This window comes from Schistocerca serialis, chromosome 3 (assembly GCF_023864345.2).
Source record: "Schistocerca serialis cubense isolate TAMUIC-IGC-003099 chromosome 3, iqSchSeri2.2, whole genome shotgun sequence".
NCBI lineage: Eukaryota > Metazoa > Arthropoda > Insecta > Orthoptera > Acrididae > Schistocerca > Schistocerca serialis.
Window position 1 is genome coordinate 310,464,109 of NC_064640.1, and position 13,905 is coordinate 310,478,013.

The following is a 13,905-nucleotide window of genomic DNA, read 5'->3' on the forward strand; positions in this document are numbered from 1 at the left end:
AATGTGAGTTATGGATATTTATAAAAAAAGTCAATAAATAAATTAAAAATTCAAATTTCTGGCAAAATAGTAATACTGCTTGTTTTATTATATTATTCTGTTAAAATAAAGCTCTTTTTCTTTACACGCCCAAAATTTTGGCTCTGGATATTAATAACTATGGCTGTAATGATTTTTAAATAAATGTTTATAGTTCCGGTTGTTTCCCTCCTTACGTGAAAATGCAGTGCTTTTTCGCAGAAGAATGTCACGTTTGTGCAATGTGTTTTTAAAACGTATATATTTTTGTTTTTTAGCTTTTGGTTATTTGATTCTAACTAAAAAAGGAACAAACAGTATTAATGATTTTTATGCAGACGTCAATAAAATTCATCGTTTTTTATCCTTTTTAAACCATCTGTAAACATTGCACGTTTAATTATGTTTGGTTGGTTGGTAGGTCGATTGGGGGAAGGGACCAAACAGCGAAGTCATCGGTCCCATCGGATTAGGGAAGGACGGAAAAGGAAGTCGGCCATGTCATTTCAAAGGAACCATCACGGCATTTGCCCGTAGCGATTTAGGAAAATCACGGTAAACCGAAATCAGGATGGCCGGACGCAGGCTTGAACCGTCGTCCTCCAGAATCTGAACGCAGTATGCTAACCACTGAGCCACGTCCCTGGGTAATTATGTTTGTTTTTCGTCTTTTTTATTTTAAAAAAGAATAAGCTTTTGACTGAAGAGCTGAATGTTGCACCGCTGACGGTCCACCCTGCCCATATGGGGCGAGGGGAATGAAAGGAAATGACGAAAGAAAAAAAACATTAGGGTAAAATGATAAACAATACAACTACACGTGACACTATTTTCGTGACACTGTCAAATACAGTTATAATGTTTATCGTTAGGAACTCTTTCAAACACCTTCGAATCATATCGTAACTCTTGATAACGTAGAGTTATAATGTTTATCGTTAGGAATGCTTTGAAGCACCTTCGAATCACATCGTAAATTCTGTTACAGTGTTTATCATTAGGAATTCTTTCAAACCTCTTCGAATCATATCGTGGATCTGGATAAGACTATGCACATTGTTTCCAGTTCTTCAAGCATATCAACGGGCGTGCTGTACATTTCACTTTTGAGATGATCACAGAGAGAAAATTCCAAAGGATTGCGGTCAGGTGGTCTCGGAGGGCACTGTGCAGGTTCTGCTCGGGCTGTCCATGTTGGAGGATACTACCGCGTTAGATGCAGTCTCGCGTCAGCAGCAGAATGTGCCGATGCCCCATCACGCATTTACCATATTCCCCAGACACGGGCCGTGGCTAAAACTGAAACCCATTCATATGAAGATTTAATCGAGAAGTTAGCATTTTAAACCCACTATTTTGGGCTAACTGGTGGAATTTTCAAATCAAGTCAGTGGCGGCCCCTAACTACAAATTCGCAAATGCACTCCTGGAAAATGAAAAAAGAACACCTTGACGTAAGTGACTGAGGCATGCTATAATTGCCGGCCACTGTGACCTAGTGGTTCTAGGTGCTTCAGTCCGGAACCGAGCTGCTGCTACGGTCGCAGGTTCGAATCCTGCTTCGGGCATGGATGTGTGTGATGACCTTAGGTTAGTTAGGTTTAAGTAGTTCTAAGTCTAGGGCACTGATGAACTCAGATTTTAAGTCCTACAGTGCTTAGAGCCATTTGAACCATGCTATACTTGCATAGGATACTACAAGAGAGCAGCTAAGGTGATGATAAAATATGCAGCACTGTGAAAAAACCAGGAAGTGCGCTATCAGCCGTGTAGTGTAGTAAGTTTCGGCATCAATTGTTCACCTCCAGAGCTCATAGCAGCTAGTTTGCTGTGGTATATGTGGTATACACCACTTCTAACAAGCACCGAACAACGCGCTCCAGTACGCGGCCGCCAAATACATCGCTGGCCGCACTTCTCTGGGCGGCCCGCTGCTTCCATCGCTGGCCGTCTTCACACGCACGCTCCCTTACGTGGCCGAGAAATACATCGCTGGCCGCACTTCTGCGGGCGGCTCGCGGCTACCATCGCTGGCCGCCTTCGCGCGCGCGTTTGTCAACACACAGCAATTGACTACGCCAGGAAACATTGCGATTGGTTTTCCCTGGAAAACAGCGACCCCAGCCTACGGCTCCATTAACTAGCAAGCCTTATATAAGCCCGGCCGCCGCCGCAAACGACAGTTCTCATCGGGAAGTGCATTACGCCGTGTTCCAGCTGCTTGTGGATGACTCGCCGCACCACTCGAGGTTACCTGGCTGCTCGGCGGAAATCTAGCGACTTCACTTGGAGATACTGAACTTCACTGGACTTGGGAATAATTACGGGACGTGCACCCCACTAAGCACATTTGGACATTGGTATAACCAAACTTTAATTATGCATTACTTCTGAGTGTGAGCCTGGGTAGACGCTTTGCTAACATAATTGTTAAAAAGTGATTTGTGATTTAATAAACCAGACTGACGAGGTTATTGTGTTATTCCTGGTTATAAGAGTATACAGAGTCCCATGTGAGTCTGCAACATCGCTACCATGCCGTGACAATGTAGGCGTGAACGATTTTTGCAATTGATGGAGTTTGAGTGAGGTTTTATAGTAGGTTTTTTGCAAGCTGGCCGGCCTGTGTGACCGAGCGGTTCTAGGCGCTTCAGTCCGTAACCGCGCGACCGCTACGGCTGCAGGTTCGAATCCTGCCTCGGGCATGGATGTGTGTGATGTCCTTAGATTCGTTAGATTTAAGTAGTACTAAGTTCTAGGGAACTGATCACCTCAGATGTTAAGTCTCATGGTGCTGAGAGCTATTTGAACCATTTGATCTACCTCACGGACACAGTGAGCAGCAGTCTGCGACTGTTTGTTGATGACGTTGTAGTCTCCCGGACAGTGTCGTTGTCGAGTGACTGCAGGACGACACAGGATGTGTGTGTGTATGTGTGTATTGAACCGGGGAGCTAGAAACGACGGAGAGGCTTCGTCCCGCCGTAGCCCTCAGTGGTTCACAACAGGCCACAGCAGTCCACCCACCCCACCGCCGCCCCACACCGAACCCAGGGCGGTTCGGCCCCCAGTGGCCCTCCCGGGAACGTCTTATACCAGACGAGTGTACCCCAAATGTTTGCGTGGTAGAATAATTATGGTGTACGCGTACGTGGAGACAGTGTTTGCGCAGCAATCGCCGATATAGTGTAACTGAGGCGGAATAAGGGGAACCAGCCCGCATTCGCCGGTGGAGATGGAAAACCGCCTTAAAAACCATCCACAGACTGGCCGGCACACCAGACCTCGACACTAATACGCTCGGGAAGTAGCGCGTTAGACCGCGCGGCTAGCCGGCCGGGCTACACATGATGACTTAGATGGATCTTCCAGTTGGTGTGATGAATGGTAGCTTGCTCTAAATACAGAAAATGTGAGTTAACGCAGATGAGTAGGAAAAACACTCCTGTAATGTTCGAATACTGTATTAGTTGTATCACGTCGATTAAATATCTAGGCGCAACAGTGCAGTGCGATATGAATGGAATAAGTACGTAATGTCGGTAGCAGAGCAGGCTAATTGTCGACTTCGGTTTATTGGGAGAATTCTAGGAAAATGTAGCTGATTTATAAAGGAGACCATGAGTAGAGCATTAGTGCAACCCACGCAACCCACTATTTGAGTACTGCTTCAGTGTTTGGGTTTCCTGCCACTGCCCCCCCCCCCCCCCCCCCGCCTCACAGGTCGAATTAAAGCAAGATATTGAAACAATTCAGAGGCGTGCTGCTAGACTTCTTATCGGTAGATTCTATCAAATCGTGAGTATTTCGGGGATGCTTCGTGAACTCAAATGGGAATCCCTGGAGGGGAGACGAATTTCTTTTCGTGAAACACTATTGAGAAAATTTAGAGAACCAGCATTTCCCGGCCGGTGTGGCCGAGCGGCTCTAGGTGCTCCAGTCTGGAACCGCGCTACCGCTACGGTCGCAGGTTCGAATCCTGCCTCGGGCATGGATGTGTGTGATGTCCTTAGGTTAGTTAGGTTTGAGTAGTTCTAAGTTCTAGGTGACTGATGACCTCAGATGTTGAGTCCCATAGTGCTCAGAGCCATTTGAACCATTTTGAACCAGCATTTCCGGCTGACTACAGAAAGATTCTACCACTGCCAAAGTACATGTTATGTAAGGACATGTCCGAAAGAACAGATACCATCTTAGTATATATATATATATATATAGTTAAGGCTCACCGGCCACTTGACCATCTTCTTCTTCTGTGCGGATGCACAAAAAGTGCCCGAACTCTTACGGGAATCGGCAACGCGCCGCGAGAAATGAGTATAATGGGCGGGGGCACTTCGAATGTAGTGCGGGACAATACGTTGTCGCGGGAGGCATGACAGAGATAAGTCCCTGCAGTCGCACTATCCTCTGTGTCCTCGGAGGCTCAGATGGATAGCCAGCACGGTAGCTCAGCGTGCTCGGTCAGAGGGTTAGAAACCCTCTGCAATAAAAAAACTGAGTGAACAGATCAACGAAGAACCTGAATGGGTGTCATCGGACGTCCGCCCCGAACAAATTCAACGAGCAATACAGAACAAAATGAGGTCAAAAAAAAAAAGATGGATAGAGCGTCTGCCATGTAAGCAGGAGATCCCGGGTTCGAGTTCCGGTCGGGGTACACATTTTCATCTGGCCCCGTTGACGTATGTCAACGCCTGTAAGCAGCTAATGGTTGTCATTTCATTGTAATTTCAAAGTAATGTAAATTCACACAAAAATATTTAGTAGTTAAATCTAGCTGAAAGCATCTTTGTACAGAAAAAGGAGGAAAAGATACAATATTGAGATTCCATATTTTTTACTGTTACTTTGGTGATCTGTCATTGGAATCCTTCAAAAATGTTTGATGTCTAGGGATACCCATCCACAAAGATTTAAGTACACTGGTGTCAAAAATTAAAGCAACAAACCGCTGTTCCTCCGTCCTGTATGAACGATATAATCATACAAACTGTCAACAGGTGTCCGTGCGATCGTGTTCTGCACGGAATACGACACTCCGGTCAACGGACAACCACGCCAACGATGACGGCTGTGCACCTATCAAACGGGGTAGTTTTTGCCGGGTAGTCCCACATCCACAATCACTGTGTACAGAGTCACTGACGGTGCAGTACGGTACAGAGAAAACGCCTACCAGTCTCTCTCCGGTGGAGGGCCAAAGGAAGGATGGAAGCAGGACATTCGCAAACTGATGTGTCCCGATGGCTTAATGTGAATCGTTCTGTTGCTATTCGGATGTGGCTACAGTTTATAGAGACCGAAACTGTATCCCAAAGACCAGGGCGGCCCGACCACGTGTGACATCAGAAAGAAAGGACCGTTATTTGGCTGTAAGCTCACGACGGTACCGCCTTAGTGCTGCACGGCAAGCGGCATCTGACCTCGCAGCGTCCATTGGACGTATCGTATCGAGGCAAACGGTAAGAAGGTTTTGGTAGAGTGGCTTTATTGTCGGAGACATGCCGTATGTGTAGCTCTGACGCGTCTTCACAGAAGGGAACGTCTAGAGTGGAGTCGTCAACATGCTACCTGGACGGTCGATTTTCTTTTGACAGATGAGTCCCGGTTTGCTCTGGAGAGTGATTATCGACGGAGTCGTATTTGGAGTGAACGCAGAACACGATTTCGTGATGCAAACATTGCGGAAAGAGACCGATATCGAGGATGATCCCTAATGGTGTGGGCTGGGATTATGTTGACCATTGGAACATCTCTTCAAGAAATTGCACAGTTAAATAATCAAGGTTTAACTGCTGTCAGGCACTGTGGCGGTTTAACTGCTGTCAGCTACTGTTACGAGATCTTGGGACCTCATGTGCAGTTGTTGCGAGGTGCTGTGGGCACAGATTCCGTACTGATGGACGATAATGCTCGACCTCATAGAGCACAGGGGGCTGATGATTTCTTGGAAACTGAAGATATTGCACACATGGCGTGACCTGTTCGCTCTGTCGATTTGAATTCCGTGGAGCATGTCTGGGATGCACTAGGGAGACGGATTACATCACGCCAGCATCGACGAACTATTCTCCAAGACTTGCGAGCAGCTCTACAGGAAGAATGGGCGTTATTGCCTCAACATGAGACTGATGACATCATTCTCAGCATGCACCGTCGTTGTCAGGCCTGTACTGCTGCCAGAGGTGGTCACACCCCATAAAAATGGTTCAAATGGCTCTGAGCACTATGGGACTCAACTGCTGAGGTCATTAGTCCCCTAGAACTTAGAACTAGTTAAACCTAACTAACCTAAGGACATCACAAACATCCATGCCCGAGGCAGGATTCGAACCTGCGACCGTAGCGGTCTTGCGGTTCCAGACTGCAGCGCCTTTAACCGCACGGTCACTTCTGCCGGCTCACACCCCATAGCACATTAACCAGTTGTCGGAATGTGTGTGCAAATCCGTTAAGTTGAAAAAAAACGAAGCACGTTTTTGTCTACAGGTATGCATGTAGCAGTTGTTTGCGTTCTGTATTCTTTAGATTGTTTCTACTTAAAGTATCACCTGTTTATAGTGTTTTGTGGCAAAATAAACGCAAACTTGCAAAATTTTTTATTGTTGCTTTAATTTTGGACACCAGTGTAGATACTAGAGACTAGACTGGTATTTACTGGAACAATCCTATGGAAGGAAAATCATCCGCGGAGGTCGGTGACAAAACATTCGTCCTAAGTATTCATGAGCATTGTTCGCCAGTCTCGGAGACTTGCTAAGACGAATTATTGGAAAGCCTAGAGAAGAGATGAGTAAGCGTTACAAGTCAGGTAGGTCAGCGCGAGAGCCTTGCAGAAATGCTTAACAAACCCCTGCGGGAGTCTCTACTAGACTGCGTCACGCAGCTGTTGAATCTCAAAATTGAGAGAGGGGAGCTCCGGTATCAGACAAAACCTATAAATTCCTCACACATACATTTCACATAGCAATAAAAGTAGAGAAATCGAGCTTATTCGAAGTGAAATCGACAATCCTCCTTCCCCTGCGTCATCTGAGAGTGGACACACCGTTCGGTGAATAGCGAAATAATAATGTAGATGAACCCAATGGTAGCTCTGAAAGTTAAAAATGCTTTTCGAAAATAACTAACAAATCTGCTAATTTCATAAGTGAAAATGTTGTTTATGCACGTGTCGTATTTGCAGCACTACTTGTCTGAGATGTAGTATTTGTACTTGTGAGTGTACTTTCGTGAGACCTAGGACGCTATACATACTTATATTCCACTTAGATCGGATTATTTTGTCGAATATATACATGTGCCACCGAGAAATCTACGACGCCTAATACAAAACAGATATTACTACTATTACCAAAAAAGTAACGGAAATTTAATAAAACAAAATTCTATCTTTCCTCGATTGTATTTGAACCAAAAGGTAGGGATGTGTTATGTATCCACAATTTGAGTCAGAAGATCGGAATTATGTGGCTGAAGAGGCCTCCAGAATGACTGATGGAATCTGTACAAGCGATGATTAGCCTAAGTAAAACACATGCATGCGTGTACCCTTGTACCCAAGTATCTGCTTCATGTCACTAGTTAATTCCTGCCCTACTTTTCAGTGGCCTCCTTCCTTTTTCTGGACTTACCCAGTGTCTTCAAGTGGTCGGTATTCTAGTTTCGATTTAGCAATGTTACTGGTGGAGGATGAACGTATGTCCTTCCCGTTGCCACGCCTTCCCCCGGTCTGTGAACCCCATATGTTTGCAGCCTAGCATTATCCCCTGTGAAAGTGTGAGAAAGTTTTCAAAATGTTTGTGAATCATATATCTGAGGCGGGACGTGGGTAGCAGCCCGCTATCCACCTAGTCGGATGTGAAAATCTGCCTAAAAACCACACCGACGCTGGCGGTAGACAGACCCTCGTCAGTCATCCTTAATTCGAGCTTGTGCTGGGTCCCTAATAATGTCTTTGACGACTGGACGTAAAATACTAATCTTCCTTCCTTTCAAGCGGGTTTTACTTTTCAATAATGAGGTTTCAAAAATCAGTAGTCAAGGCTTTCGCAGATGAGACGGAACCTCTGGTTGATGCCTCCCAAGTGGATCGAGCACATGAGTTTTGATAGGAAGTAGGGTTAGGGTTTAATGTTCTGTTGGCAATGATGCCATTAGAGACTGAGCACAAGCTCAGATATAGGAAAGGAAATCGGCTTTGTTGTTTTGAAAGGCGCTGTCCTGGAATTCTCCTTCAGCGATTTAGGAAAACCACAAAAAAATCAAAATCTGGATGGTCAGATGGGGATTTGAACAGCGTTCTCCCGCATATGAGTCCAGTGTTCCAAACAGTGTACCGCCTCGCACGGTGTATAAGTATTGGATACGATGTTGCAAATACTAAACTCATTGATGCGGACTCTGTTTTGAGGCGACTGCCACCTATACCCGGGATAGTTGTCACCCATCTCGCATGCCATACCCTTGTAGATTTTCCAAGTGCAAACTATTTATTGCAAAGTGTTTGACAGGAGCGAAGACAAGATTCCCTAGAAATCATACAATGGATTTTTGTTCGAATTTTCGTAGCCAAAAGAAGGGTGGGAAATGGAGAAAATGGATATCGAACTGAGGAGGGTGAGGTCTAGTTTCGTAAAACAGTATTTGATTGCTTGAAAGTAATAAGGGTGATTGAAAAGAAAATTACACAATGGATTTTTGCCCGAATTTCCGTAACCAATGAGTGGGAAATGGACAAATCTGATGTCAAGCTGACCACCGTGAAGTCTAGTTTTGCAGAAAAGGGTTTAATTTGCTGAAAGTAATCAGAGTAATTAAGAAAAACTTAATTTTTGTGTGGAGGAAAATTGAAATATTTCGCAAAGAAGTGCTGCTAGCTATGTAAACGAAGTGTCAAAAAGTTCACTTCTTCAAAGCTTAACTATGTTGCGCATAAAAAGTTACATTGGTGTGATATTTAACTATGAAAAAAATGGCTATAATGATATTTTCAAAAAAGGGGGGTTCATGTCTTGTGAAATGATTTGTGTAAAAGTAAGATATAAAACACATTAGCGAAACGTTTGACTCGCGTTTGAATGATGCTCGAAATCATGCAAAAAACATGAGACTGCACAGTCTACACAACCCACCAAACAAATGTCTTCCACTACTCTTTAAAATTCTAAGATGGTGGTTAATCTGTTTTATTTCTTATTTTTAGACAAATCATTTGTGAGTATGTGTATATACAAAGTACACTCTAACTTCTGCACCCTTTAAGTGCAGTAATATGTTCATTGTAAATAAGTATTGTAGTACAGTTGAAAGAAAATCAGCCCTCGGTCACTATTTTTAACAAATTAACCTGGATTCGACGCTGCTAGGAGTGTCTTCCTCAGAATTTAAATCAAGAGTCCGTTTTGCAACCTGCACCACGCAAGTAACGAGCAGCCCTTAGTGGCCCGCCATCACAGTTTTCTTTATCTTTAATATTTTTGTGACTAATGCCCTTTTGGCATACTTATTATTTTATAAATGACATATAAGTACTGCCAGTCTTTCACGACATTTCCGTACTTATACTCTATCATACGTTTTTAGTCAAAATTCTGTGACCATGTTATAGAATATAGACCATTATTTGATTTAAATTCTGAGGAAGACACTCCTAGCAGTGTCGAAACCAGGTTAATTTGTTAAAAATAGTGACCGAGGGCTGATTTTCTTTCAATTGTAACTATTCACGGTCTCTGAACGTGCAGCCAGGTACAAGATTTTGAGTATTGGAGTAGTTCTATTATATGATCATTACCTTATAAATAAAAGAAAACATTTTTTTAAGTTTTAAACTCAGTGCGTTAGCACGATCTTGGTAAATGAGTGTTGTAAAATGATCCTGTCATAAAGTGTTCATTAAAAAAAGAGGTACACTAGCTTATTTGATTTAGTTGTAAATATTTGTCATGCATTATTGTTTTTCTGACATGTTCTACATCCTGCAGGATCTCATCACTACGGATCAATTGGAATGAAAGTAAATCTAATCTAAACAAAAGATTTGAGCGGCTTTTCTTTCAACATATTTCTTTAAATATTTCTGTTTCTAAGTGACGTTTTCATAAGAGCACCATCTTCTGAGTAACAATGGGGCTCTCGACAGTTACAAAATAACTTAGCGAATGAGCATTATCATGCTGAAAGGTGGCCACATTTGGAACAGGAGAGAACTGTCGTGCTGGCTCAGTTGCTCTATCAGCGTCCGACAATGCCTCATCCCTGTTTTTCAGGCGAATTGGCGAGGCCAGGTGATCAGCTTTCACAATGGCCCTTTGCCTCGAAGGGCCATCGCCCTCGAGTGCGCGGGTCGCTGGAAGGCACTTAGCGCCCACGGAAAACAGAACCTGCCCCACCGGAGGTTCCGCGTGGGATGCACCGGTTTCTCTGTAACTGATACATCCCGAAAGAGGAGTTCCAATGCGGCTGGCTGCCATCTACATTTCAGTGTCTGCATCCTCACACAGCAACCATGTACCGTGTCAGATTGTATCAGATGCATAATTCTGTCAAATCCATGAGTTAGAGAATGGTCAGTAATAATCGCTTAGCATTTCCATCCAATACATCCTGAGCTGTTCTTGTACATTCGTTCTCATAAGGGAGCTGATCGTTGTTGTTCGTTTCTGCAGCTCACTCTCATTCAGTGCTTCCTCTTCTCCGCCAACCATTTCGTTTATGGAGTATGTTGAATTTTCCATATTATGTTGAATTACGACACAACAGTTTATCGGTGAGGAAGCGCATGTAGTTTTTTAAGATGGTCTACTTGCGGAGTTCAGTTAGCTGTCCGCCAAGCTAGGTTTACGCTTTTACGCATTCCCTAAAATATTTCTGACGAAGCTTGAACTTCATTTTTTATTTTATTTATTTTTTTCTTTTTTCAGTTGCTGCCCAGCACAGGCACTGCATACTTCATGGCTAAGCGTACTGTTGGATTGTAAGGACGAAAATTTCAAGAAAAGAATAAAGAAAAGTAGAGCCTAGTAGTTGAAACTGGAGACCATTCTAATAACTGCAACTGTTCCCAATAGTTACGCTGCCACCACACATCCTGACACGTATTGTATTGGATATAACATGGAAGCCCAAAGTGCGAAAATGGCGAGATAGCTTACACTTTCTGCTTTCCGCTTGTAAATTCTCTCTCTCTCTCTCTCTCTCTCTCTCTCTCTCTCTCTCTCTCTCTCACACACACACACACACACACACACACACACACACACACACACAAAATCACACTGGCATCTATAGCATTCACTACTGGGTAAAGGCCTCTTCTAGATATTTATACCCATTACGGTCTTCAATAGCATGTATCATTCCTCCTCCTACATCTTTTCTATATGGCTCCCATTAGGTCGTATCTCGATCTTTTAACAGCTCTGGAGCCGAGTAAAGGACTTCCTTGGTCCATCTATAACCTATTCGTCTGTCTACATGTTTCACATGCACTCATTTCATGTTCTTCCCTTCAGTTTGTTTATTAATGTATATGTATGATTTCGTGCCTCCACTGGTAATCTTAGACAAAGAGCTCTCCAATATACATTCACTGTGTACTAACACTAACACAGGAGAGTCAAAGTCACTTTTGTACTACGTTTTTAATAACGTCATCTTTACGTGAATGGTACACTATGGCATGTTTCCCAACAGGCCTTGAGAAAGAAACAGTGAATTAGCAATTAAAAAAATATCGGATGCAATTTAAAAAAGACGTACTGGTGTTCGGACCTTCGCAATGAACGAAGTTGCAAGCATGCCAGTTGCGCTGGCTAATGTCACCTTGATAGCTAAACGACATTTGCTTGAAACATGATTTATTTTCCTTCTATACAAAAAGTTATTTGGGGTGATCAACATAAATGAGACACCCTAAGGTATTGTATACAGAGTGTCCCAGGAGGAATGATCATATTTAGGGATGTGACGAACACGATCAATCGAAGCAAGAAATTCTAGTAAAGATGTGATCTAAAATGCATACCTTAAGAATTATGGACACTTCTTCATCGACGATACTACGAAACAAATCTCTTGTAGCCAATAAAATTCTTCTGGGCTGTTGTCCGCATTGTCAGCTCAGCACAGCCCTGAGGAAGGTCACTTGCAATTGTGGCCGAAACATCGGAATATTTTATATACTGACAGTGCGGTCAACAACCCAGAAGAATATTATTGACAATGGCAACGGCCGGAGAAGTCTACGCTTACAAATTTCTCCTACTGCAAGCTCTTCGCTTTACGTATTTTGAGATGTGGTAGCCTGGACGAAACAAGAAAAAACGTCCAGTAAACATGGACTCGAAAGTGCATACTTTAAGCGCTATGGGCAGTTGCTCTTCTTCGCTATTGTGAAACTTAATTCTACTGAACATGTGCTCATATCTCTTAAGGTACACATTTTAGAGCCCATATTTACTACACAATTCTTCGAGACAAGTGTAGATGGTTTTAGGACAGCAACCAGCCACAAATTTACTTTCAGTTCCTTTATTCAAAGGGTACCGTTACCGGTTTCGAATCGTTGTGATTCATCCTCAGACGGTTTACATGCTTTCTTTATGACATGTGGTGTGTTTTTTACAGATTAATTGTCCTAAAATATAAATAATACATAATTATAAACACGCCACACACAGATGGTTGCGTTACAGATTTTCGTTCCGTGTGACTTACGTGAAATTGGACGAATTTTATGAAAACAAACACTCGAAACCGACGTTTCACGTAAGTCACATGCAACGAAAATCCATAACGCAACCATCTGTGTGTGGCGTGTTTAAAATTATGTATTATTTATATTTTAGGAAATTAATCTGTAAAAAACACACCACATGTCATAAAGAAAGCATGTAAACCGTCTGAGGATGAATCACAACGATTCGAAACCGGTAACGGTACCCTTTGAATAAAGGAACTGAAAGTAAATTTGTGGCTGGTTGCTGTCCCAACATCATCAACATTTGTCTTCAAACAACAGCCACGGTCTCCATCATGTCATCATATGACAAAATTGCAGACAATTTTTTATTTTTACCTTTCTGTACATACTATCTCCTCACAGAATATGGAAAACAAAGAGCTTGCAGTAGAAGAGATTTGTTTCACAGTATGGAAGATGAAGTTCTGATGGCTCTTAAGGTATGAATTTTAGAGCCCATGTTTTCTGGACTTTTTTGCTTCCAATTATCGTTCGTGTCATATCCCGGAAAATTGACCATGCCTCCTGGGACACCCTGTAGAGGCTTTTAAAACAAAAACTATTAAAACCCCGAGAATTGCGTACCCAAGAATACGAGGAAGCAAATGTCATAGAACTACTAGGAGAGACAAAGAAATCATATACACGGATCAGGGAACAAATGATTGAACCCAGCCGACTGAGGGCAAGGTGGAACCATTAGTTATTTTTTTCAAGCTAATGGTCCTACCTTTCCACCAACTGGCTAAATTCACTGGTTTTACGTCCGACGAAACCAAAAGCTTGACACACGCAATACGACGTTAGCCAGTAAAGAAAAGTGATGTAGGCAGTGTGCACTTACCGGAGGCTGCTGCGGCGAGGTGTGCGCCCACCGCGAGCACCAGGAGCAGCAGCAGCGGCAGCGGCAGCGGCGCGGTCACGGCCATGGTTGGGCAGCCTCTGGCTCGCGCGGTCACTGCTCCTCGCGGCCAGCCGCCAGCACCCAGCCCCACCACGCGCCCGCAAAAACCGACGCGCCCGCGTATAGCGGGACTTTCGGGAAACCGACAGCAACAATTACCCGACGCTCCTACTCTGAAACCGGAACCTCCGGATCGTCGACATCAGAAATGTGGCTTCCACTTCGAGAACACTAC

The 13,905-nt window shown here is 43.6% G+C and overlaps 1 protein-coding gene across 1 annotated transcript in view; it reads right to left on the minus strand.

The window, feature by feature from the left end:
- The window catches only part of LOC126471596 (uncharacterized), a 100,852-nt gene extending 87,152 nt beyond the window's left edge, over window positions 1-13,700 (minus strand). Inside the window, exon 1 of the mRNA XM_050099832.1 lies at window positions 13,611-13,700. Within this exon, the coding sequence (XP_049955789.1) occupies window positions 13,611-13,695 (85 nt within the window). The 5' untranslated portion in view covers window positions 13,696-13,700. The remainder of the gene's footprint in view (window positions 1-13,610) is intronic.
- Between the last annotated feature and the right edge of the window lie 205 nt (window positions 13,701-13,905).